Here is a 25,841-nt window from a genome sequence, read left to right on the forward strand (position 1 = left end):
AAGAAAATCCTTTTTAACATCTGTTACTGATTTCAGCAGAATGCAAGTTGCAAGGATTAGACAGACATAACCTTCTAAAAGCTTTCTCTGATAATTAGGCACAGGTTCAGACACAAGTTTTCAGACGCTTATGCAGAGTTTCTAAAGGATATTTATCAGTGCCACAGACTATCAGTTTCAATAACCTTAAGAGTAAGTCACATAGGGACTTAATATATTTAATCAATGATATCCCCAAACTACAGTATTTTATTTTTTGAAAATCAGAGCTCATCCAATTTTATACCAAAATGTCTTTAGTGACAAACAGAAACAATACATATGCAACTAAGTATATATGGTTTAATGTAATCATGTTATTTAATCAGAATTTGATAAAATTTAGATGAATATGTACCATATCTGGTTATATCATAAAAGGCTAGGAGATAATTTCTCAGCCTATGTCCCATCTGCTTGACTTACAGAAGATTTTCACAGTAACTAAGATAAAATTAACTTTCTAGTTCATTAAGCTTAGCTCTCACCTTAGTTGGAAAATCACTTAAATGTTCACCAACTATGGCAATCTCAATACAGATAAGAAAAAAATAAGACTTGCCGAATCTAGTTCAGAGAGGCGCTGAGACAGTTTCTCTGATACTGCATGTAATTCTTGTTCTGTGAACCTTTTTCCTGCCCTCTGGGAGAAAGGTGAACCCCAGGATGAGACTGCAGCTCTGTTTTCATATCTGTAATAAAAAGTGATATGACATTTAAATAGACAAGCATACATTACTTAGTTCAGAACAACTGTAATACATGCTTTGCCAAATATTCCATACTGGCCTTCACAGCTAAATCTGGAGCGTATACCCTTAACTCTTCGAATCCCTTTGCGGACAACCTGTCAACACTGAAGCCTGCAGTGCTGTTACCTTTTTCCTCTGGGAAGTTTCCTTATCCCAGGGCCTTGGTGCCGAGCTGAATACACTTCCTGTTTGCTATCTTCAGACAACTTGGAAGTTAAGGAAACTCTATTGTCTGGTTCCTATTAAAAACAAAGGAGAGTTGATTTGAAAAAGATATAGGGAAGACATAAAAAACAACATATTGTGTGTGATGGGAAGGGAGGACCTGTGATAGAAAGCTAGCTCCCTTTATTCTTCATGTTTTGCTTTTTTAAAAACCCCATTTGTCAAAACACTCTACTGATCACCAATGCCAAAGGAATGGAGCAATGTCTGTAAACTTGTCCTCAAAGAAAAAGCATGGCTCAGGATGTCATTCAAATATAAAGGCAAGTGAGGTGGTCTCAAATATGAAAACTTGATTATGGCTATACCTGGACAGTGAAAAAATGATCAAATCACAACTGGAAAGTATTAAAATCATCTTTCATATGAAGAAGTCAACAGAAACTGTTCAAAACAAACAGGCAAAACCTCTAAAATATGAATATAAATTCAATATTTAAGCAATTTATATCTTGTTTTTTTTTTCATTTATTTTTATTAGTTGGAGGCTAATTATATCTTAACTTTGGAGGGAATCTTATGGAAAATATTTCTTGTAGTTAAGAAACATCTAAAAAAAAAAAAAAAAAAAGAAACATCTGATGTTTAATTATCTCTTTAATTTCACTTCAGTACCTTTTTCTTCTATTAAAGGAAAATTAAACTTAATACCTTTAAGTAAAACCTATATTATAATCACATTTAAAAAAAACCTTTTTAAAACTGAAGTTAGTGTCCCTCTCAAGAACAGGTTCAAAATAATTATTCCCATTTAACTGCCACCCAGTAAAGAAAGAGTATTACCAACAACTCAGAAGCCTTTCCACTACTCCTGCAAGCCCCCTCAAAGTAATCACTAACCTATGATCCCTTTCTCTCTTTATCCGTTCACCCTCCGATCTAAACTGATGCTCAGAATGTTTAGAATGACGGTCACCTAATGCTAATTTACTTTTTTGGTATTGTTTCAATTTTTAACAATGACAGTGTATCATTTTTAAAATACATTTACCCTTGGCATATACATATACCTTGGCATATACCTGTTGCTGGGAAAATAGGAACGTGATGACTGTATAAAAAAGGCTTTTATTTTCAAAGAAAAGAGTAGACGTGAAAAGGCCAGAATGTTAATAGTAGTTCATGCTGGATTAACAGGAATATGGCTGAAAGATTATTTTTTATACTTTCTTTTATGTTAAATAATTTCAATTATTAAATTAGATACATACAATATGGATTCTGAAGCTAGAATGCCTGAATTCTAATCCTAATTCTACAACTGCTGTGTGACCTCAGACAAGATTCTTAAACCCTGTATTTCAGTTTCTCCATAAGAAATAAAAACAGTATCTACTTCAGAGCTGTGTTGTAAGAAGTGATTTATCCAATATTTGTAAAGTATGCAAAACTGTGCCTAACACAAAATAAGCACTCAGTATGTGTTGGCTCATCCTATTTCCCCTTTTACAGTCATCCTGTCCCTATCTTCCTTGGAAGAATGTGCAGGTGTATGCAGAGGTGAATTTTAAGAAGTACAGTGCTCTCTGGTTAGTGCAGTATTCTTGACTACTATTGTAGCAGAGACCTTTTAAATAAATCTATAGACTATGGTCCAGCTGAAAGCAAGCTTTTCCACTTACCACAGAAAATGCTGTGCCTTCTCCAGTAGAATTCATGGGAGGGGAGCAGTGGCTTGAACGCAAGTATTCTCTTCCTATGGGGCAGGGAGCGCGAGGCTCTGAAGGGTGGTAAGGTGGATGCAAAGGAACAGCTGACCGGATAGGCTCCCCTAACTTCCTAGCACTTGGAATCACATCCACAGAAGAAATTCCTGCTAGTTGGACAAATTAAAGTGGATAAGACATAAATCCTTTCACATATACATATACCCTATACAAACAAATGTACACACACACTACTTAGAAATATATTTTAAACTTGATTTTAAGAAAAGCACACCAAAAAGACAATGGAAATAGGGACTCATTCTCAATGAACAAGTAGGGACCTAATTAAATTAGGAAGAATGTAATTTTTATTATAATATTTTCCTAAAAATTTATTTAAAAATAATGAAAAATTACTAAAAACCTAAATGGTTTGAAGAATAGCTATATAAATTATGGTTAATCTATATGTTATAAAAATAGTTAGTATTATATAAAGTCATAGTTAATGGCTAACTGTATGAAAATCCCAGAGATAATATGAAATGAGAATATTTTTCAAGTTAATATAATTTGAAGACCACCAACTGATAAACTAATGTATCAGAGACTCTTACTGTCCTAAAGTCTTTGAGAGGATTTAGATAATAAAATAGTGGATGCAAAACATATGACCAAAGACCATCTTAAGAAGACATCCAAGTTCATAATTAATAGTAAACATTTACAAATGAGGTCATGTAAAACCAAAAAGAATCGCATTTACTGTAGAGCAACAAAAGTAAAAAGGCTAATAGCAACTGCTCACGATCTATGATCTCCAGCTCCCAGCCACAGTCTCAAGAGCTCAGTGTTACTACTCACTGTCTTCAACAAAGGATGTCCTACTCTTGGACAGAAAACTAGAGGGAAGGTTCAATACTTCTTCTTCTTGTGAGCTAGAACATGGTAGGGTTGAGGATTTTTTAGACTGCATCTCATTAGGACCTTGGGCACCTAGAAAATATTGAAGGTAAAATTTTTTTATTGCTGTTAGACTAAAAGTTTAGTACCTTGAGGATAAAAATATCAGAAATGACATAAATCATAGAACTATGTTGGTCTGATTGCTTGAAATACCAAATACTTTTTCATAACTAATAGCAATATGTAGTTTTGTAGCCCAGAATCATTTATGTAACTTAAAAGCAGTTTTACACAATGTTTCATTCCTCTGCTTTAGAAAAGTAGGGGGCAGAGTTGTAGAAACTCCGACTGTTGCATAGGTGTATCTCTGAGCTAGAAGTCTTGGTTGGAACCATAATCAAAGATTTATAGGTCAAACAAATGTTCTGATTATTTTCTTTTAAAAAAATATTTATTTTTATTTATTTGGATGCCCCAGGTCTTAGTCGGGGCATGTGGGATCCAGTTCCCTGACCAAGGAATGAATCCTGGCTCCCTCCATTGGGAGTGCAGAGTCTTAGTCATCGGACCACCAGGGAAATCACAAGTTTTGTCTAATTTTTGAATGGCTAATATTTTGAATCAGCTCTATAATATTATGATATTACATAGAAAGCTGTATTAAAATAGCTCTGAAATTGAGGAAATACTACTTTGCTGCCTTGGAAATCTATAATACACAAACTCCCCATAAACAAAATGGATTTCCCCTTTTTTTGATGGAATTTCTCCTAAAAACTCATGGTTCGTTATCACCAAGAACTTTTGTCAGAGTGAAAGCTACACATTTAATTATCTCTCAACTTCAGATTGTTTTAGAACCTACTGTTTTATCACTGCAGAGATTGTGAACTTCTCTATTGTAAACATTAATAATATTTCAATTAGGGATTTCCCTGGTGGCTTAACAGTTAAGATTCTGGACTTTTACTGCTGTGGCGGCCTGGGTTCAACCCCTGGTCAGGGAACTGAGATCCGGCAAGCTACATGGCACAGACAAAAAAAAATTATGTATTTATATAATAAAGATAGAAGTACAAACTTCCTGTTATACAGTAAATAAATCAGGGGATTTAATGTACAGTAAGTAAAAGTGTTAGTTGCTTAGTCGTGTCCGACTCTTTGCCACCCCACAGACTGTAGCCCACCAGGCTCCTCTGTCCTTGGAATTCTCCAGGAAAGAATACAGGAGTGGGTAGCCACTCCCTCCTCCAGGGGATCTCCCCAACCCAGGGATCGAACCTGGGTCTCCAGCACTGCAGGCAGATTCTTTACCGTCTGAGCCACCAGGGAAGCCCCAGTGTACAGTACGGTGACTACAATTAATACTGTGTTGACGGGGGCAGTGCTCTGGGCACCAGAAGCCGCCTCCTCTATCAGGAGTCTAGTTCACGCCCTCTGTAAAACAAACCCAGCTCTTACAGAGGCCTCACTACCGCCTCCTCAACTCAAGTCACAGAGCAGCAAGCCTTGGCCAGGTTTGCATCATGATGAGATCCTGCTGTGTATCTTATTACAAGGCGCTTAAGAAGGGATTTCTCCTTACTCACGGAAAAGGTATAAGGAAGGGAGGATGGCCAAGATGCCAGAGTACAAAGACCCTGAACTCACTTCTTCTCATAGGCACACCAAAACCACAACCATCTGCTGAACAACAGTTGATGAAAAAGATAGGAACCTACCAAAAAAGATCTTCTATAACTAAAGACATCAAGAAGGAACCACAGCGAGATGGTAGGAGGCGCAGACTTGCAATATAGTCAAGTCCCATACCCCAAGGTGGGTGACCCACAAACTGGAGAATAATTACATTGCAGAGGTTCTCCCAAAGGAGTGAGCTCCCTGGCCTGAGGGTCCTGCACTGGGAAGATGAGCCCTCAGAACATCTGGCTTTGAAGGCAAGTGGTGATTACTTTTAGGAGTCCCAAAAGGCTGAAGGAAAGAAATTTCATTCTTAAAGGGCACACACAAAGTCTCTATTCTGGGACTGGGGACAGAAGCAGTAATTGGAGAGGAGCCTAGGCCAGACCCACTTCCTGAACTCAGAGTCTCCTGGTGAGACAGGTGGCAGCTGCAGCTCACCCCGGGTACACAGACCCTGGTGGCAGCCATTGTGAGGAACTCCTTCTACCACATGGACCTTGGTGCTGGCAAGCATTACTGTGGAATCCAACCTCTAGCTTATTAGCACCAAGACCTGGCCCTACCCAAAGCCTATAGGTACCAGTGCTGGGACACCTCAGGCCAAGCAACTGAGCAGGGACACAGTCCCACCCATCAACCGACAGGCTGCCTTAAGACCCCTGAACTTCATCCACCAGTGAGCATGCAGCAGTTCCAAGATCTAGATCCGCTGGCCCTGGCCCTGACCTCAAGGGAGCCTGCTCTAGCCTCTGGACCAGTTTCTCCCACCAGGGGGCAGACATCAGACACAAGAAAACTAGTTCTGCAACATACGGATCAGTAGGCCAGACCCCTCACTGGGACAGCTGGGCCCCAGCCCTGGCCACTAGCAGGCCAACACAAGCTTCAGGGCACCCCAGACCCTGTACCCAACTGTGCCAGGAACTGTCCACACCCAGCAGTCAGACACCAGCTCCGGGACCCCTGGGCTCTGCAACCAGACTCCAAGACCTGCTCTGCCCGTGTGTAAGACAGCACTAAGCCAGGATCTGGCTTCACCCACCAACCGGCAGGAAACAGCTCTGAGGCCTTCAGTCTGACTCCACCCACCACTGAGCCAGCACTAGCCCCGGGGGTCTCAGGTTACACAGTCAGCCACCTTGTGACCAGCCAACCAGCAGCTGGCAGCCTCAGCACAAGGCAGGGCCTGGCAACCAACGGGACCAGGGGCCAACCAAGCGGAGCGAATAGCCCACCACAACCGAAGGCCCCATGCAGCCCTCAGAGGGGCAACCGCTAGAGCACACAGCTCGGGGACCAGCGGGGGACATACTGCTGGGATGCACAGGGCTTTTCCAACAAAAAGCCATTTCTCCAGTAGGGAAACATAATCAATGTACCAGACACATAAAAATAAAAACAGCAACTTAGGCAAAATGTGGTGACAGAAGAACATGTTCCAGACAGAGCAACAAGGTAAAACCGCAGGACTAAGTGAAGTGGAGACAGGCAATCTACCAGAGAAGGAGTTCAGGGCAGTGATTGTATAAGATGATCAAAGAACTCGAGAGAACAATGGCTGCACAGAATGAGAAGCTAGAAGTTTTTAACAAAGAGAAAATAAAGAGCAAAACAGAAATGAAGAATAACTGAAATGAAAAATACACTAAAAGGAATTAAAGTAGACTAAAGGATATAGAGGAATGGATCAGCCAGCTAGAAGAGAGTAGCAGAAATCAGTGACACTGAATGAATTTTTAAAAAATGATAAGAAATGACACCACTTTAATAGATTGTTAGGACAGTATCATGTGCACTAGTACTCCCATTGTACAGGTGCCAGGAGGAGAGAGAGAGAAAGGAGCTGATAACATATTTTAGGACACAATAACTGAAAACTTCCCTCACCTGGGAAAGGAACAGATATCCAAGTCCAGGAAGTGCAGGAAGTCCTACAAGACAACTCTAGTTTCTAAGGGTAAAAATTAAAAACTGCTCTTGTTACTAAAAGCAACAAGGGAGAAGAAACAAGGGAATTCCCTCAAGGCTATGTGCTGACTTCTCAGGAGAAACTCCGCAGGCCAGAAGGGAGTGACAGGCTATATTTAAAGTGATAAAAGGGAAAAACCTACAACCAGGAATACTCTAGCCAGAAAGACTCTCATTCAGATTTGATGGAGAGATCAAAAGCCTTACAGACAAACAAAAACTAAGAGTTCAGCATCACCAAACCAGTTTTACAACAAATGTTAAAGGAACTTCTCTGAAATTAAAAAAAAAAGGCTATAAGCATGAAAATTATGAAATGAAAAAGTTCATTGGTACAGGCAACCATACAGAAAAGGTAGGAAATCATCCACACACAAAGCTAGTAAGGTTAGAAGACAAAAGTAGCAAAATCATGAATATTCACAATAAGGAACTGTCGTTTAGATGCCGAGTTGTCTCCGACTCTTTTGCGACCCCATGGACTGTAGCCTGCCAGGCTCCTCTGTACATGGGATTTCCCAGGTAAGAATATTGGACTGGGTTGCTATTTCTTTCTCCAGGGAATCTTCCTAACCCAAGGGTCGAACCTGTATCTCCTGCACTGGCAGGCAGATTCTTTACCACTTAGCCACTAGGAAAGCCCAGTTAAGGGATCCACAAAATAATTAGATATAAAATATAACATCAAAAGCAAAAATTGTGAGGGGAGGAGAGTACAAATGCAGGGCTGTTAAAAAGGACTTGAAAGGGAGAGATTAGCAACTTAAAACAATCATGTATATATACAAATTGCAATTAATCTATGACAAGACAAAAAATACAATAGAGAAAAGACTGTCTCTTCAATAAGTGGTGCTGGGAAAACTGGACAGTTACATATTAATAAATGAAACTAGAACATTTTCCCACACCATATACAAAAATAAACTCAAAATGGATTATAGGTCTCAATTTAAGACCAAAACCATAAAACTCCTAAAGGAAATACTGGCAGAACACTTTTTGAAACAATCGTACCAATACCTTTTTGGATCTATCTCCTAAAGCAAAGGAAATAAAAGCAAAAATAAACAAATGAAAGTGAAACAAATGAGACCTTGTTAGACTTAAAAGTTCTGCACAGCAAAGAAAACCATCACAAAAAGACAACCTTTAAAATTAGAAAACATCTGCTAATGAGATGACTTATAAGGGGTTAATATCCAAAGTATATAAATAGCTCATACAACTCAACATCAAAAACCAAACCCCAATTTAAAAATGGGCAGAAAACCTGAACAGACATTTTCCCAAAGAAGACACAGAGATAGCCACCGGTACATGTAGAGACTCTCAATACTGCTAATCAGAGAAATGCAAATTAAAACCACAATGAGATTATCACCTCACACTTGTCAGAATGGCTTATCAAAAATATCACAGATTAACAAATGTAGGTGGAGATGTGGAGAAAAGGGAACCCTGGTACACTGCTGGTGGGAATGTAAATTGGTGCAGCTACTGTGGAGAACAATGCAGCAGCTTTTCAAAAAGCTAAAAACAGAACTACCATATGACCCAGCACTTCCACTTTTGCTATATATTCAAAATAAAAGAGAACACTAATTTGAAAAGACACGTGCACCCCAATGTTCATAGCAGCATTATTTTTAATCGCCAAGATAAGGAAGCAAACTGTGTCCATTAACGGATGGATAGAAAAAACATGGTTTATGTACACACACGCTGGGATACTACTCAGTCATTAAAAAGAATGAAAATTTTGCCATTCACAACAACATGAATGGACTTTGAGGGTATTATGCTAGTGAAATAAGTTAGAGAAAGACAAACACTATATATAATATCACTTATATGTGGAATCTACAAAATAAAAGTAGTGAATGTAACAGAAGGGAAATAAATTCACAGATACAGAGAATAAACTAATGGTTACTAGTGGAGAGAGGGACAAGACAGGGATGGGGGTTAAGTACAAACTATTATGTATAAAATAAAGCTACAAGGATATAGCATACAACACAGGGAATACAGCCAATATTTTATAACTACGTGTTCAGTCACTCAGTCATGTCCTGACTTTGTGACCCCATGGACTGTAGCCCTCCAGGCTCCTCTGTCCGTGGGATTCTCCAGGCAAGAATACTGGAGTTGATTGCCATGCCCTCCTCCAGGGGATCTTCCCGGCCCAGGGATCAAGCCCGGGTCTCCCACGTTGCAGGTGGATTCTTTACCATCTGAGCCACTAGGGAAGACCTATAAAAACTATAAATGGAGTATAAAATTTAAAAATTGTGAATCACCATGTTGTACACCTGTAACTTATATAATATTGTACATTAACTGTATCTCAATTTAAAAGAGGTTTAAGAAAAAATACTGTTGTATACTTGAAAGTTGCTAATAGAGTGAATCATAAAAGTTCTCATTACAAGAAAAAATGGGTAAGTTTTCAGTAATGAATGTTAACTAGACATACAGACTTAAATTGAAGAAAGCAGGGAAAACCACTAGACCATTCAGGTATGACCTAAATCAAATCCGTTATGATTATACAGTGGAAGTGACAAGCAGATTCAAGGGATTAGATCCGATAAACAAGAGTGCCTGAAGAACTATGGATGAAGGTTCATAACACTGTACAGGAGGCAGTGATCAAAACCATCCCCAAGAGAAAGAAATGCAAAAAGGCAAAATGGTTGTTTGAGGAGGCCTTACAAATAGCTGAGAAGAGAAGAGAAGTGAAAGGCAAAGGAGAAAAGGAAAGATATATCCATCTGAATGCAGAGTTCCAAAGAACAGCTAGGAGAGATAAGAAAGCCTTAGGTGAACAATGCAGAGAAATAGACAAAAACAATAGAATGGGAAAGACTAGAGATCTCAAGAAGATTAGAGATACCAAACATTTCATGCAAAGACGGGCACAATAAAGACAGAAACAGTATGGACCTAACAGAAGCAGAAGAGATTTAAGAAGAGGTGACAAGAATACACAGAACTGTACAAAAAAGGTCTTAATTACCCAGATAACCATGATGATGTGATCACTCACCTAGAGCCAGACATCCTGGAGTGTGAAGTCAAGTGGGCCTTAGGAAGAATTACTACAACAAAGTGGAGGTGATGGAATTCCAGCTGAACTACTTCAAATTTTAAAAGATGATGTTGTAAAAGTGCTGCACTCGATATGCCAGCAAATTTGGAAAACTCAGCAACAGGCACAGGATTGGAAAAGGTCAGTTTTTATGACCATTCCAAAGAAGGGCAATGCAAAGGAATGTTCAGACTACCACACAATTGCACTCATTTCACACCTTAGCAAAGTAATGCTTAAAATCCTTCAAGCTAGGCTCAATTTTAGAAAAGGTTTAAAAATACTTTTTCTCAGTATGTGAACCAAGAACTTCCAGATGTCCAAGTTGGATTTAGAAAAGGCAGAAGAACCAGAGATCAAACTGCCAACATCTGTTGGATCATAGAAAAAGGCAATTCCAGAAAAATAGCTACTTCTGCTTCACTGACTAAGCTAAAGTCTTTGACTATGTGGATCACAACAAACTGTGGAAAATTCTTAATGAAATGGGAATACCAGACCACCTTACCTGCCTTCTGAGAAACCTGTATGCAGGTCAAGAAGCAACAGTTAGAACCGGACATGCAACAACAAACTGGTTCAAGACTGGAGTACGTCATACGTCAAGGCTGTATATTGTCACCCTGCTTATTTAACTTACATGCAGTGTACATCATGTGAAATGTCAGGCTGGATGAAGCTCAAGCTGGAATCAAGATTGCCAGGAGAAACAGCAACAACCTCAGATATGCAAATGACACCACCCTAATGGCAGAAAGCAAAGAGGAACAAAGAGCCTTTTGATGAAGGTGAAAGAGGAGAGTGAAAAAGCTGGCTTAAAACTCAACATTCAGAAAACTAAGATCATGGCATTTGGTCCCATCACCTCATGGCAAATAGATGCGGCAAAAATGGGAACAGTGACAGACTTTATTTTCTTAGGTTACAAAATCACTGTGGACAGTGATTGCAGCCATAAAATTAAAAAAACGCTTGTTCCTTGGAAGAAAAGTTATGACAAACCTAGACAGTGTATTAAAAAACAGAGACATTATTTTGCTGACAAAGGTTCGTCTAGTCAAAGCTATGGTTTCCAGGATTCATGTATGGATGTGAGAATTGGTCCATATCCATAAATAAGGCTGCGTGCAGAAAATCGATGCTTTCCAATTGTGGTGCTGGAGAAGACTCTTCTTGAGAGTCCCTTGGACAGCAAGGAGATCAAACCAGTAAAACCTAAAGGAAACCAACCCTGAATATTTATTGGAAGGACTGATGCTGAAGCTCCAATAAATTTGGCCACTTGATGCAAAGTGATGCACTCGATGCACTGGAAAAGACCCTAACGCTGGGAAAGACTGAGGGCAGGAAAAGAAGGGGGCGACAGAGGACAAGATGGTTGAATGGGATCATTCATCAATGGACATGAGTGTGAGCCGACTCGGGGAGAGAGTGAAGGACTGGGAAGCCAGGCATGCTGCAGTCTATGGGGTCACAACGAGCTGGACATGACTGAGTGACTGAACAAGATATACTGTGATATTCCTTTTGCAATATACACAAAGAATCATATTGTATACCTGTATAATAATATATGTCAATTATACTGCAATAAAGATTTATAATCCTGGAATTAAAGTCTGAATTAGATGCCTAAGAATGTGTATGACGACATTTATCTGATGACTTAAATCCAAATATAAAAGGAAGCTACCATATGATATCAAACCCAAACACCTCAGCCTGGCTTTTCTCTCAACCTTTTCTTTTTCCCTTGAATTGTGTTTCATCTGAATAGCTAAAATCTGAAAACAAGTAATTCACTTTTTATAGATACAACCTTTCTACATGCACTGGCTATCACAGAATACCATTTCTAAAACTACCATCCCTTTCATCTGACACTCTGCTTTGAAGAAACCTTCTTGCATTACCTACACTTGACTCTGGTATTCTGCTCCTTTGCCCACCTTAGTGGCAAGTAGATATCTATGGCCTACTGTCTGACCTCCCAGGCTCAGGCTCTTTGAACACAATTCCTTGGAAAGGAGAGTCTGTTCTTTGGAATTAAGAGTACTGAAGCGGAGAAGGATTTAAAAGATGGTTTAGTTGAATTCTCTAACTTCACACTGGAAGAAACGGGCTCAGAAAACAGAAGGGGCTTGTCCTCAGTCACACAGCCAGTACAGCGTCTGGAAGAGAATGTGGGCCACTTGACTGCCATAATTTAATGTACTTCATTCAACTCTACCATTCCTCTTCAACTCCAAAAAATACTTACTGTGGGCCTGATGTTTTCCTAATTTGGGGGATACTAAGACAAATATGAAAGATTTTACTACACATTTCACTTATTTGTCTTATTTACTGACTTCCCCCCCCCCACCCCAGTAGAATATATGTGCCGCGAGGGAAGGGAGTTGCGTCTGTGTCTGTTTTTGTTTAGCACCGTATCACCACTGCCTGGCACAGGGAAGGCACTGAACAAATACTGGCTGAAGGTATATGAGGTGGCTGCTGTCCCTGCAACTCAGTTTACATAATGTCAAACTCTAAAGTTACTGTGCAATGTTGAGAATGGTGTTAGTGAAATAAGGCAAGAAGACCCCACTGTAGGAATACAGAGCGAGTCTGCCAGGGACAAAGAGGAAGAGTATTCCAACAAAAGAAACTATATGGTGCTGCCTGGTGGCCTAACGGTTAGGATTCTGGGTTTTCACTGCTGTGGCCCAGGTTCAGTCCCTGGTCAGGGAACTGAGATCCCCCAAGCTGTGGAGCACAGTCAAAAAAAAAAAAAACAACTATTGTTTGGCCAACAATCTGTTCGAGTTTTTCTGTACCATCTTATGTAAAAACCCAAATGAACTTTTTGGCCAACTCAATATACGATGACAAGAAAAGAGCAAGACAGCCAAGATGAGCAGAACAGAAGTGGGATGGCTGGAGGACGGCAAGGTGAGAGGCTCAATGGGCCTGTATATAAGCAGTAGACTGTTGGAATTACAGCCTGAAGCCTGGGAGAAAAACTGCTACTGGATGTATGGACTTGGTTGAAACTATGAAAGAAATGAGTCACCCAGCTTGGAAAACTACACTTAGTGGGTATTCTGAATGTGACTGTTAAGCTGCATCCAGAATTTTCTTCCTAGGGTATCAAGTCCCACACGTGCATTCATACATGTTAAGTCTCTTTAGTCATGTCCGACTCTTTGCAACCCTAGCGACTATAGCCCACCAGGCTCCTCTGTCCATGGTCTCCAGGCAAGAATACTGGAGAGGGTTGCCATGCCATCCTCCAGGGGATCTTTCCGACCCAGGGATCGAACCCACATCTCCTGTGTGTCCTGCATTGGCAGGCGGCTTCTTCACCACTAGTACCACCTGGGAAGCCCCACATATTACATGACAAACTTGCAGGCACCTATTTGCCCATGCACCTGGGACTCCCACTTAACTCATTTTGGACCACTGTTCATATTTCGTGGGTAATGGTAGCATTCTGGAATTTCAATTCTGATGTCCAGTTAGGGCTCTCTACTCAACTTTTAAAAACTCCTAGGTATAACTATTTACATTTTCATAGTTGTGTGCTGAATAATAACTGATATTTAAAGTTTAATTACTCACCATTACTTCTTAGAGAAAAGGTGTGTGCTGTGTCTCCAAGTCTAATTATTTCACCAGTGGATTCTGCTTCATCACCATCCCAGGAGGAGCCCAAGGCCCCAGACGACAAGGAACACCTGGAAGAGTGTCTTCACTTACTCATGGCCTGGCCTGACCACAGGGGCCCTTCCAGTGAGGATCCCAAGGACTGCTTCAAGTGGCCTGCCTATGAATGCTCAGACTGGTCATCACTATGTGAGGAAAAAGGGAGACTCTCCCTTATGCTGCTTATCTGATATATGTATGGTTGGAAAAGCAGTGTATAAAGTGTCAAGGATTAAATGTATAAGAGAAGACACACAGAGAACAATAAATATTGGTTACTTTAGGGGTGTGAAGGGAATCTGGGTAGGATATTAATTTTGTACTAAACATCCTTCTATTGTTTTGCACTTTTTTTAATAATGAAAAATTAAGTCAAGAAATTTATTTTCTGATAGTCTTCTTTAGACACATTTTTCACAATGTGCTATATTTAAATAAGAAAGCTTTGCTTGTGCTTTTCAAACCACGACAAACTCCACAAAATAAATGATAATCAGATATTTGAAAGAAAATCTTAGTATCATATTCAATCTCTACTTAGCAGAAGTATAATCAAGCCTGTAACAACATTACATTTTGCCTAGGAAAACAGCACAAATTTAAAAACTCTGGTATTTAATAGGCAACAATACTGGTTGGTGACTACTGGGCAGTCACCCAGCACTTTTACACTGCTGGTGGGTATATAAACATTCACAGCCTTTTTGGAAAGTAATTTGGCAACTTTGAATCACCCTATATCATTCATAGTCTTTGACTTTGAATACAGCTTAAATATATGAGAAGAAAAATTAACGCATGTATCACCTTAAAATGTAAATATATATTAAAAAACTACCTCTACTGAAGAGGAATGGTTTAGTAAATTATGATGCACCTATTTGCATAGTATGTTATACAGTGATTAAAAATGATTATAAAGAGTTTATCAAGTTAGGAAAAGACTTGATGTGTTAAAACTTTAAAATTTAGCAAACAAAATTATACACACAATATGACTAAATCCCAAAAGAAAAATATAGTTAAAAAAAAAAAAGACTAAATTACAACAAAATGTTAATAAGCAGTTACTCAGTTCTGAATGATATAGTTCATCTTATTCTTTGTTTTTTGCTTCTTTTTTACTCCAAGTACTTTCCAAGTATTCTGCAAGGAACATAAATTGTTTTGGTGATCAAGGAGATGTTTTAAATTAAGTAGGCAGTTAATGCTGAGATTATACATAGCTCAAGGTGCTTAAAACTCTCTCAGGGAGGTTTAAAACATGAGAAGTTAGTAAAATTCACGTTAGCTTTGTTTTTTGCTGCCATTCTGGTATACTGTGTGCCAATTTTAATTCTTAGAAGAAGGAAAAGCATAACTTGTTTTGATTAAACTCACAGACATTGAGAGCTACCTCTCAAAAGAAACTCTTTTCCATGATGATCTGGATTCTTTAGTATTTTCTCGATCTTCCAAAGGGTCTCCTCGATGGGATTCTTTAGAACCCTGTCCAGTTTCACCTGTTTGGAACAGATAAAAACAATACCAAAAAAAAAAAGAAAAAAAAAACCACCTCAAGTTAAAAAAAGAAAAAACAAGTTAATGCAATTATTTCTCTACAGGGCAGGCACAGAAGTAAGGACAGCAAAATACCCTCAACCCCTTACTGGTCAACTAGGCTCCTGTGAAAGTGAAGTAAGAACCAAATCATTACTTGCAATGAGCATGCATTACCTGGGTAACAAAGAAGCAACACACGTGCTGCTTTCTAAGAGTCTACAGTTGTACTAGCAGTGTTTTCTTCTTTAAGCTAGGTGGTAGGTTCATGTATTCTTTATACCTGTCTGTAAGGGATGTCTGAGGCAGAATGTCTAGGGTGTAGCTTCAGAAAAACATGGCCGTGTCAGCCTAACTCAAGCTCCAAGACAATAATGCCCTAGCCGGAGAGAGAGACCACATTAAGGTGTGGATGAAATTTTCCCTAAGACTATCAACCTTGGAAATTCCCTGGTGATCCAGTGGTTAAGACTCTGCCCTTCTGTAGGGGTTCATCCCTGGTCGGGAAACTAGGATCCCACATGCCATACTGAGTGGCCAAAAAAAGAGAAGACTATCAAACTTTTTTCTACCCCAACATACTAGAGAAATACATTTTCACAGTGGCAGTAACTGAGCGAGTGATTTCAAGAGGTATGTGGGTGAAATCTCCTCCTTCAGATCTACCCGTCTGCATATTCTCATCCCACTTCTCACTTTTTTCTATTTCTATATTCACCAAACAACATTTTAACAAGTTAGTACAATTAACTTGTTCAACAAGTTAGTACAGAGTTAGTCAATATTCATTGTGTAGTAACTCTGGGCTAGGCTCAGTACTAAGCCATTTATGTGTATCTATTAACCTTTCCTACAACCGTGAAAGAATTTCCGATGGAGAAAACTGAAGCTTAGAAAGGTTCAGTCATACAGTGAGGGTGGAGATTTAGTCATACAGTGGGCAGCAGCACTGAGTCCACAGTTTGCCTTTAATTTCCTTGTTCTGCAGTGGTAAAGGATAATGCCAGCTCAGAAGAAACTGCCCTATACCTGACTTGACTAGTAATAAATATTTCCTGCTATTAATTGGCATTTTGAGATTCTGATCAGCTCCAGGTAGTCCTGCTGTATAAATCTGGACCCGCAAAGTTGAGAACCAGACTTCAGAAAACATCCTCCAACTCCATCTGAGCAACTCCCTCCTAGCAGCAGTAAGCTCACCACAGCCTCCTGCCCTCCCCTGGAGATTCCCCAATCAGCATGTCATCTTTTACCAGCCTCACATATAGGTATCTCTCAGTTCTGTCCTCCTCTCCATCCCCATTATCATCCCCCACTACCTGTAATCAAGTACTATGTCATAAAAACTGCTGTCTCTAGGAGGTTTCAAATCAATCAATCTACTACAGGTAGTCTTCTTCCTCTTATTTTTGCTGCTAAAATGACTAGGAAACCATAGAGCATCGAATACCTGTGGCAGCCTTGAATTAGGTCAGGTTTTTTTTGCATGTCATTCACTCCCTTCCAGTTCTCTTACAATGCTTTTTATTGTATGTACTTATGGTAGTCTCCCTAACTTGAGTATAGGTTTATTTGAGAGCAATAAATATGGCATGCAGCTTTGACTCTTCCCAGCGTTCCTAGGTTGATATTTAACATATTAATATATTACACACTCTGAAGTTTTCTGAAATTAAAAGAAATATACAGTATGGGGCATCCTTCAAACTTTCCTTCTATGCCTTATCTCTATATGCTTTTAAATCTTTTCAGCAACAAAGATAAAAGAAAACTATCTCTAAAGAACTTAATTTCAGATGTTATAATCATGTCATAGGTATCAGCATCAACAATGTGAGAATTAGAAATCATGAGCCTGCCCCCATTTTTTGTCTTCATTTGTACTAGAATTTATATAAATTGCTATGGCAGCTAAAAACTTGTTTTGGATAACTTCACAATAGTAAACCTATTCTGAGTCATATATTATTCACTGTATATCAATGTTGGTGTTGTTCAGTCACTCAGTTGTGTCTGACTCTTTGTGACCCCATGGACTACAGCACACCAGGCTTGCCTGTCCTTCACCATCTCCTGCAGCTGGTTCAAACTCATGTCCATTGAGTCAGTGATGCCATCCAACCACCTCATCCTCTGTCATCCTCTTCTCCTCCTGCCTTCAATCTTTCCCAGCATCAGGGGCTTTTCAAATGAGCCGGCTCTTTGTATCAGGTGGCCAAAGTACTGGAGCTTCAGCTTCAGCATCTGTCCTTCCAATGAACATTCAGGACTAATTTCCTTTACGATTGACCGGTTTGATCTCCTTGCAGTCCACGGGACTCTACCACTCTCACCACTCTGTGGTGTTGGAGTCTCTAACACCACAGTTCAAAAGCATCAATCCTTTAGCACTCAGCCTTCTTTATGGTCCAACTCCCACATCTATACATGACTGCTGGAAAAACCATGGCTTTGACATGGACCTTTGTTGGCAAAGTAATGTCTCAGCTTTTTAACATGCTGTCTATGTTGGTCATAGCTTTTCTTCCAAGGCAAGGGTCTTTTAATTTTATGGCTATAGTCATCATCTGCAGTGATTCTGGAGCCCAAGAAAATAAAGTCTGTCAATGTTTCCATTGTTTCCCCATCTATCTGCCATAAAGTGATGGGACAGGATGCCATGATCTTGATTTTTTTGAGCGTTGAGCTTTAAGCCAGCTTTTTCACTCTCCTCTTTCACTTTCATCAAGAGGCTCTTTAGTTCCTCTTTGCTTTCTGCCATAAGGGTGGTGTCATCTGCATATCTGAGGTTATTGATATTTCTCCTGGCAATCTTGATTCCAGCTTGTGCTTCATCCAGCCCAGCATTTCACATGATGTACTCTGCATATAAGTTAAATAAGCAGGGTGACAACATACAGCCCTGACGTACTCCTTTTTCAATCTGGAACCAGTCCATTGTTCCATGTCCAGTTCTAACTGTTGCTTCTTGACCTGCATATAGGTTTCTCAGAAGGCAGGAGAAACCTGTATGCATTTTGTACTATTGATCAATCCAAACTGGTAAGACATAGAGGTCCTTCTTTTTTTTTTTTTTTCCAATGATAGGTAACAGTGCATGAAAACCTCTAAGCACCTCTTTTTTAAAAAATTTATTTTATATTATCTGGCTGCATTAGGTCTTAGTTGCGGCACCTGGGATTTTCAATCTTCAATGCAGCCTGTGGGACCTAGTTCCCTGACCAGGGATCAAACCCAGGCCCCTGTATTGGGAGTACAGAGTCTTAGCCACTTAACTATCAAGGAAGTCCCTAACTTTCTTCTGTACTATTTCTTCAGGATAAATCCCTAGAAATGGGATTTATGGAGTCAAAGATTATGAATAACTCCTATACACTAGTGATCCAGTTTAAATATAACCAGAACACTTTTGGAAAATATTAATAATTCACCAATAAAAAAACATAAAATCAAGATTTCACACAACAAACTGTTACAATTTGGGGAACTGAATTACCTGAAGAGTAAAATAAATATTCAAGCTGTCACAAACCTAGGTGTAGGCCAAAGACAGAAACATAACAACTCTTTCTGTTGATGCCTTGGCAATATCCAAATTTGTACAAAAATGGCAGTTCTGACATGGGAATTACTGAGTAAGGAATTTCATGTAATAACAGGACCATAAGCAATTTTAACTAGATTTAGCTTCTTATTATATACTAGCTTTGAAGTAATTTATAAGCAATACCCAAGTTGACAAAGGATGTGATGATTGGATAAGAGTTTTCAACCACTTCAACAGTGAGAACTGAAATTTAATTTACAATTAAATTTGTCACATACAGTGTATTAGTGATTCTAATTCCTAAGGAAAAAAAATAGGCAAAAAGATGAAAAGGGAGATAACAGAATATAAATCAAGCCAAATTTTATTCTTAAACTTACTTTTCTCGTGAGATGTTTCACTGATGTGTTCTGTAAGATACTCCAGCAACCCATCAAATATTTCTAGAAGATTCTTAATAGATTCTTTATCTCCTTTCACTATATTTTCTCCTGAACACAGAATACAGAGCTATTAAAAAAAATTGACCAAGAAATTGAAAGCCTCATGAGTTTGAAATGGATATACTAGTGTAAAAATAGTGTTCAGGACACAGGATTATAAATTAACTCAAGAAAAAATGACAGTATAAACATTAAAAATATCAATTTCCTAAAAAAAAAAAAAAATCAATTTCAGGACTACCAGAAAAATGGTAGTCCTGAACATTATGGGTGATAATTCATTGGTATAGTCCTTCATTTATGAAGAAGCAAAGTAAGTGAACTTCATCCTATAAGATTTATGCTAAAGTATAAAAACAAACAAACAAAAGTATAAAACAACTAAGCCGAATTTTATTAGCCTGGTGAATATGGAATGATGGTGGTGTGACTTGTCTGAAGACAACAGCAGTAGAGAATATAAAACAAAAACAAACTTCAGATACCTTCATCAGGAATTCCTAATTTTTAAAATTTGTTAACTCCTATTCACTTACTACAGGTTATACCATTTTTTAATTAAAAACTGAGCCAGTTCCCTGCACATAAAGCTCCTTTTAATCTCACCTTACCCCCAACTCTCCAGCCTTACCTTCCATTATACCAACTTAATACCTAGAAACTAACCTTTAAACAGTCTCCAGCACAGTACCTGGCTCAAATAGATTTTTAATAAATGTTAAGCTGAAATGTTGACAAGAAATGGGCTGCAAAATCATGAAAATTTGACATGTTTAATATCACCTAAAATGGACTCTGAGCAACCTGAGGTATGGATGGAACTTAAAACTCCTGAGACACTTGGGCTGTCCTTTGGGAGATTAGATTTGGCATGAATTCTAACAAGTATGGGAGAGGTGGAGTGGAAATTTGCTATTTGAGATAATCCAGTCATTCATAACCTCAGTCATGATGAAAAAAAAAAAAAACCCAAAAAAACTAAACCAGAAATATGATGTTTTACAACACTCCAGTAAAGACAATGTTTGATAGTTTTTTTGTTTAAAACAACTGAACAGAAATCTTAAGCCCTGTTGTTTTTTTTTTTTAAGCCCTATGATTTCTGGCTTAACAAGATACACAAGCATACCCCAAGGACATATCCAAGACTTCTGGTTTCCAGGACGGGGAGCATACTCTGCCAACCCAGCAACAAGACTGCCCGCGAGAATGCAGTGCTTCAGAGTGTAGGAGACACTGCTTTAAACAGCACACGAGGACTAAAAAGCTGCTTTGCAGTCTACTGGAGGAGGTAAGCAGTTTTGCAACTTTCTGTGGGGTGGGTATGAGTTGTCAGAGGCAACACCACACACCAGAAGTTCTATACGCAGACACAGTCTTGGTATGTAGTATGTTTATATAGTAAACATAAATACCAAAAATTGCCCAATTGGGAGAGAAAGCCATTTCCAAAGAACAGGGAAGTCCCAGCACTCTCTCTCAAAATGAATTTTCTCCAAACTAATTTACCACATTTACTCACCTTGAACTACACTAAAAAACTTAAAGACAGTATTTCTGTAAAATGTTGCTATTACTACCAAAATAAGATATAAATGTCCTATCCTGACTAAGATGTATCTCTTTTAACGACTGTCAAAGAATGAAACAGTATACACTTTCTCTTAGTGATTCAGGTATAGTTTCAAGTCTCCAGAATTTCCTCTGTTCACTAGCCTGAAATAACCCTCATTTTCTATCTACCAAAACAGAGATTTACAAATGAAATTGTTATGTTTGGCTTTTGAATGTAAAGCATGGATACTGTTTTGGAAAAAGGCTGAAAAACAATTTACAGTTTTATTTATTCTGAACAGGTAATACATTCATATGGTTCAAAATTTTAGAAGTGCAAAAGGTATAAGATGAAAAATCTCATCCCACCCTTGTCCAGTTCATCTCATTGGAGTTAAATTTCTTACATGTACTTCTACAGAGTCCTTCTTCATTCAATCAACTTCTGAATATAACTTCTGAATTTTTTACAAATAGCATATTCTGCAAATCAGCATTATAACTACATCATATTTTTCTCGTTCAATATATATTACAGATCATTTCATGAATATGGAACACTGTATTGACATATAAAGAGCATCATCAATTATCTTTTATAGCTGCAGAGTAGTTCCCTATAAGAAACTATAGTAATTTATTTAACCTGTCCCTATTAATGGACACTCAGGTGTTTCTAATTTTTAGCTACTATAAACAAACAATGGTAGCTATATAGTAACAACAAAACACAATTCAAATTACCAGCTAGGATTCTGAGACCTATCCCAAACTCAATGTATGATTCTCCTGGAAAAGCTTTTATGGATGCTGTCTTAACTATACCAGTGAATTGTCTTGGTTCAGTCTTGCTGTTTGGTCTATTTCACAACCTTACTCATTTGGTAAAACAAGGCTGAGTTCTAGCCAAAAAAATATTTTAGTAAAATGCAAAATTATCTGATGATTAAGTAAGTACATACCAACCTGTTATGTGAGACAGGCTGACCTGTAGGTAATCCAAAGCTAGCGAATCAATCACTGCTTGCACATTGTGAGCTTCATCCTCTTGATTCCTGGGAATAGCTACGAGATCTGTGGGGAAAAAACTATGTAACTCTGCATCCTGTGCAAGTCCAAGTTTTCATCTAGCTGTTTCTGACCAGGCCTCTGAGCTATGCCCAAACAGAGTGGGCCATAACATACGGATAAACATAGCCTGAATTCCACAAAGTAGAATCTTTTTTTTTTTTTTCAAAGTAGAATCTTTATTGGTTGAATATATAGTCAATCAACATATATATGGAGAAGGAAATGGCAACCAACTCCAGTATTCTTGCCTGAAGAATCCATGGGCAGAGGAGCCTGGTGGGCTAGTCCATGGGGTCGCAGAGAGTCGGACACGACTGGGTGACTGACACACACACGTACACAGCACATGCTCCGTATGAACATGCTCCGTAATAAGGGCCACGCTGAAGAAAGCTAAAGAGATCCATAAACTCCAGGAGCTGCTAATACTCTCACGAGAGAGAGAACCTGTGAGGTGGGACTTTAACCCATAACCCTAGGCTGTTTTCCGTGAGAGGGAAAAAACCCATAACAGGTGTGAAAGGAGGATTCATATATGTGCTGTTGAAGCAAGCTATTGGGAATTACTGGCATAAAGGCTTTTAAGATCAGTATAGATCAGAGCAGAAAGATTTTAACAACAACTTAAATTTGGAGTTTCTCCTCTTGTATTGAGGAAGATAAGTGTCTTGGGGAAGGATGAAATGAGTATTTTAAAAGACTGATTCAATAACTACATGCCTCTGTACTCTAAAGAGACTAGCATCAAAGATACCAGCTGGAGGCTATCCCATTATTCCAGGAAGTGATGAGGGCACTGACTCATAACAATGGAGGGAAGAGGGACTGTACAGAGCTTTAGTGCTTAATGGTTGTAAACAATATAAAGATACAGAGGTAGCAGAGCAATCTGTGGATAAGGACTCTGAGAGACTTAACCAGGAACACAGTACAAACAATTCTTATCCATAACACTGGTTAAATACCAAGACTCAACAAGTCTTCAAATTCCACTCAATTTTAGAACCCATGAAGGTACATTTACAGAGAAGGTGTGACTTTCACACGACATTATGAATGATTAAACAGTTGATGACCAAGGCAGTTACTATAGGTGGGTCTCCTAAGACATTCATTAAGACAATGAATGCTATTATTTAGATAAAAAGAAGATATAAAGAGAAATCTCAAGATTTTACATGTAAGATCTAACTAAAAAAAACCAGGAAAAAAAAAAAGGCACTAGAAATGTCTGGCCTAAGATATAGACACTATTACTTCTGCTTTTAAGTATCCTTACCTGGTACCTTTTCTCCCAAAATGGATTGATAAAGAGCAATAAAAACATTAGCATCACAGTCTTCTAGTTCTCGAATCCTCAGGTGTATGTGACATTTCAAAAGAAGATCATTGGCAACAGTTATCCACTCTTTTGGGAAAGGAAGGAAAAGATTAGTCCAATACTAGAAAAAGTCAAACACATTTCTTTAAAAAATAACCTCCACAAACACAGACACCAAATTCAACAGAAGATAAGGAATTTGATTGTTAAAGAATTTCGAAGACCCTCCAAAGTGATTTTTTTCCAATTAAAAAAAAGTTTTGTTGGCTACACCCTACAGTATAAGGGATCTTAAATCCCTGAACAAGGATCAAACCTGCATCCTCTACGCTGGAAGGTGGAGCCCTAACCACTGGTCTAGGCGTGATTTTTGAAAAGCTGTATTTAATTTCTTGGGATGACTTCCAAAAAGCTGTAATTTCAATTTAGTCAAAACTAGGGACTGGGGGCAGGAGGAGAAGGGGACGACAGAGGATGAGATGGCTGGATGTCATCACCGATCCAATGGACAAGGGTTTGAGGGGACTCCGGGAGTTGGTGATGGACAGGGAGGCCTGGCGTGCTGTAATTCATGGGGTCGCCAAGAGTCGGACACGACTGAGCGACTGAACTGAACTGATGATGCAAATTCAATTTTCACTGCTGCAACCTAAAATCTTAAGTTACTTACCACAGATCTCATTTTACTAACCATAAGTAGATGTTTTTTCAACACATTTACAAGTAAACAGGATGTTACAAACAAGACAGTTTGTTAATGATAATCTCAGGCTACTAGAAACTAATTAATGGATGTTGCTTCAAATTCCCCATAGCATTAGTCATGTTTTTAACCCAATTATCTTGTGCAAGTTGGAATTTCTCTGCTGCCCAAATAGGTGATTAGCCTAGGCTGTGAAAAACTAGAGTAATGGCACCAACACTATTGCATTTGTTAGTTCTATTTTTAATTATACTTGACGTATATGAAAAGAGATATGGGAAATTCATAAAAACGCCTTTAAATTCAGAGCTAGCACATTACTAACCCTATCGAAGTTTCCTGTGTATCACCCCTTCGTTGGGATTAGCCAAATTATTTCAAGGGCTTCTCAACCAAAGGTAATTTAGCAAACCTGAAACACTTGTTCCCTGAAATAACTGGCGATTAAGGGGCAAGTTCTTTTACTGTGCACGTTATCTTCAGCATGTTCTAGAAATAAACGTGTATGTGTGGGAGTGTCAAGGCACGTTATCCCCCTCTCCCAGTGCCCATTACCTACAGCAGACCAAACCATGACAACTGGTTTGAACGCTGTCTTGGAAAAAAAGATGAAAGCGTCCTAGACAACCCAATCAGCTCGCTTTTCCAAAAACGGCTCTACACAAAGCCAGTAACCGTAGAAAGCACTGAAGCGGGAAAATCCACCACTATTCTGCTTTGGGATGACAACAAGATTTTTAGAGCGCTAATACTCAGTCTCAGGCCCCGCAATGCAGGAGCAGAGGGCACATTCCCTAGAAAATAACAGTCTAGGGAAAGACATTTTCTGATCATTTACAGCCAACATGCCCGCGTGCTGCAGGCCTCACCGCAGGGCCCTTGTCTCCCCGCCCCAAATCAAGCTCGACAACTTCGAATGCGCCAGGGAGCGGGGCTGAGAAGCCCCAGCCAGAGAACCCGCCAACTACGACCGGGTTGTCTCACGAGCCCCGCCGGCAACCCAGACCCACCCGAAGCCTCAGATAAGCTGGGGAGGAGCGTTCAGGACTTGGACTGAAAAGGGACTTGAGCGTACACACAAACGGGGCTCCAGGCAGAGACTCACCAGCCTCTGAGCCGGCCATGTCGCGGAGGCAAGTCGCCGCCGGACTCCTAGCCGGGCGCGCGCGCGGGACGGCGTCCTGAATGGGCCGCAAGGCGCAGACCCAGCGCTGACAGGAAGGGAAGCAAACAAAAGTGCCGGGAAGGGGTGCGGTGAAAGAGGGAGGGACGTTAAAACGGCTTCTCGCTGCTGATTGGTCACGGCGGGAGCACTTCCTCTGGCAGCACGTGCCGAGGTGGCGGTTTGCGAGCTCTAGATACCATTTTTCACCAGCCAGACCGCGCTCAGGGGTCCTGGGGTGGGTGGGCTTGACAACCCGTGTCACCCAGCAGCCCCGGCAGATTTCCCGGGGGCATTAGCACGGCACTTCCGGTGAGCTATTTCGTCTTGTACTCCTCCGCCGACGCCAAATGGGGAAGTAGTGCGTCCCGCTCACTCGGTGGGCGGGGGCAGCCACGTGACAATGGCAGGCTCCGCCTTCCTGTTGCCCCTAGTAATGGGCGTAAAAGCTCTTTGGAGACGTAAACATCTCCAAGGGGACCGAGTGGGTTGACC

General features: G+C 39.6%; 1 protein-coding gene across 4 annotated transcripts in view; it reads right to left on the reverse strand.

Moving 5' to 3' along the window:
• The window catches only part of CEP95 (centrosomal protein 95), a 36,141-nt gene extending 10,511 nt beyond the window's left edge, over positions 1 to 25,630 (reverse strand). Inside the window, exons 1-10 of one of the 4 annotated variants that reach the window (XM_043464484.1) lie at positions 25,290 to 25,630; positions 23,440 to 23,568; positions 22,056 to 22,163; positions 19,473 to 19,583; positions 15,403 to 15,508; positions 13,923 to 14,038; positions 3,530 to 3,661; positions 2,639 to 2,829; positions 918 to 1,030; positions 602 to 731 (exon numbers count right to left, since the gene is read on the reverse strand). In XM_043464484.1, the coding sequence (XP_043320419.1) occupies positions 602 to 731; positions 918 to 1,030; positions 2,639 to 2,829; positions 3,530 to 3,661; positions 13,923 to 14,038; positions 15,403 to 15,508; positions 19,473 to 19,583; positions 22,056 to 22,163; positions 23,440 to 23,568; positions 25,290 to 25,308 (1,155 nt within the window). In that variant the 5' untranslated portion in view covers positions 25,309 to 25,630. Of the gene's footprint in view, positions 1 to 601; positions 732 to 917; positions 1,031 to 2,638; positions 2,833 to 3,529; positions 3,662 to 13,922; positions 14,039 to 15,386; positions 15,509 to 19,472; positions 19,603 to 22,055; positions 22,164 to 23,439; positions 23,569 to 25,289 lie in introns of those variants that run through there. The other 3 variants (XM_043464479.1, XM_043464490.1, XM_043464496.1) reach the window with 3 other exon arrangements.
• Between the last annotated feature and the right edge of the window lie 211 nt (positions 25,631 to 25,841).

The sequence above is a fragment of the Cervus canadensis genome, chromosome 1, assembly GCF_019320065.1.
Source record: "Cervus canadensis isolate Bull #8, Minnesota chromosome 1, ASM1932006v1, whole genome shotgun sequence".
Classification (NCBI taxonomy): domain Eukaryota; kingdom Metazoa; phylum Chordata; class Mammalia; order Artiodactyla; family Cervidae; genus Cervus; species Cervus canadensis.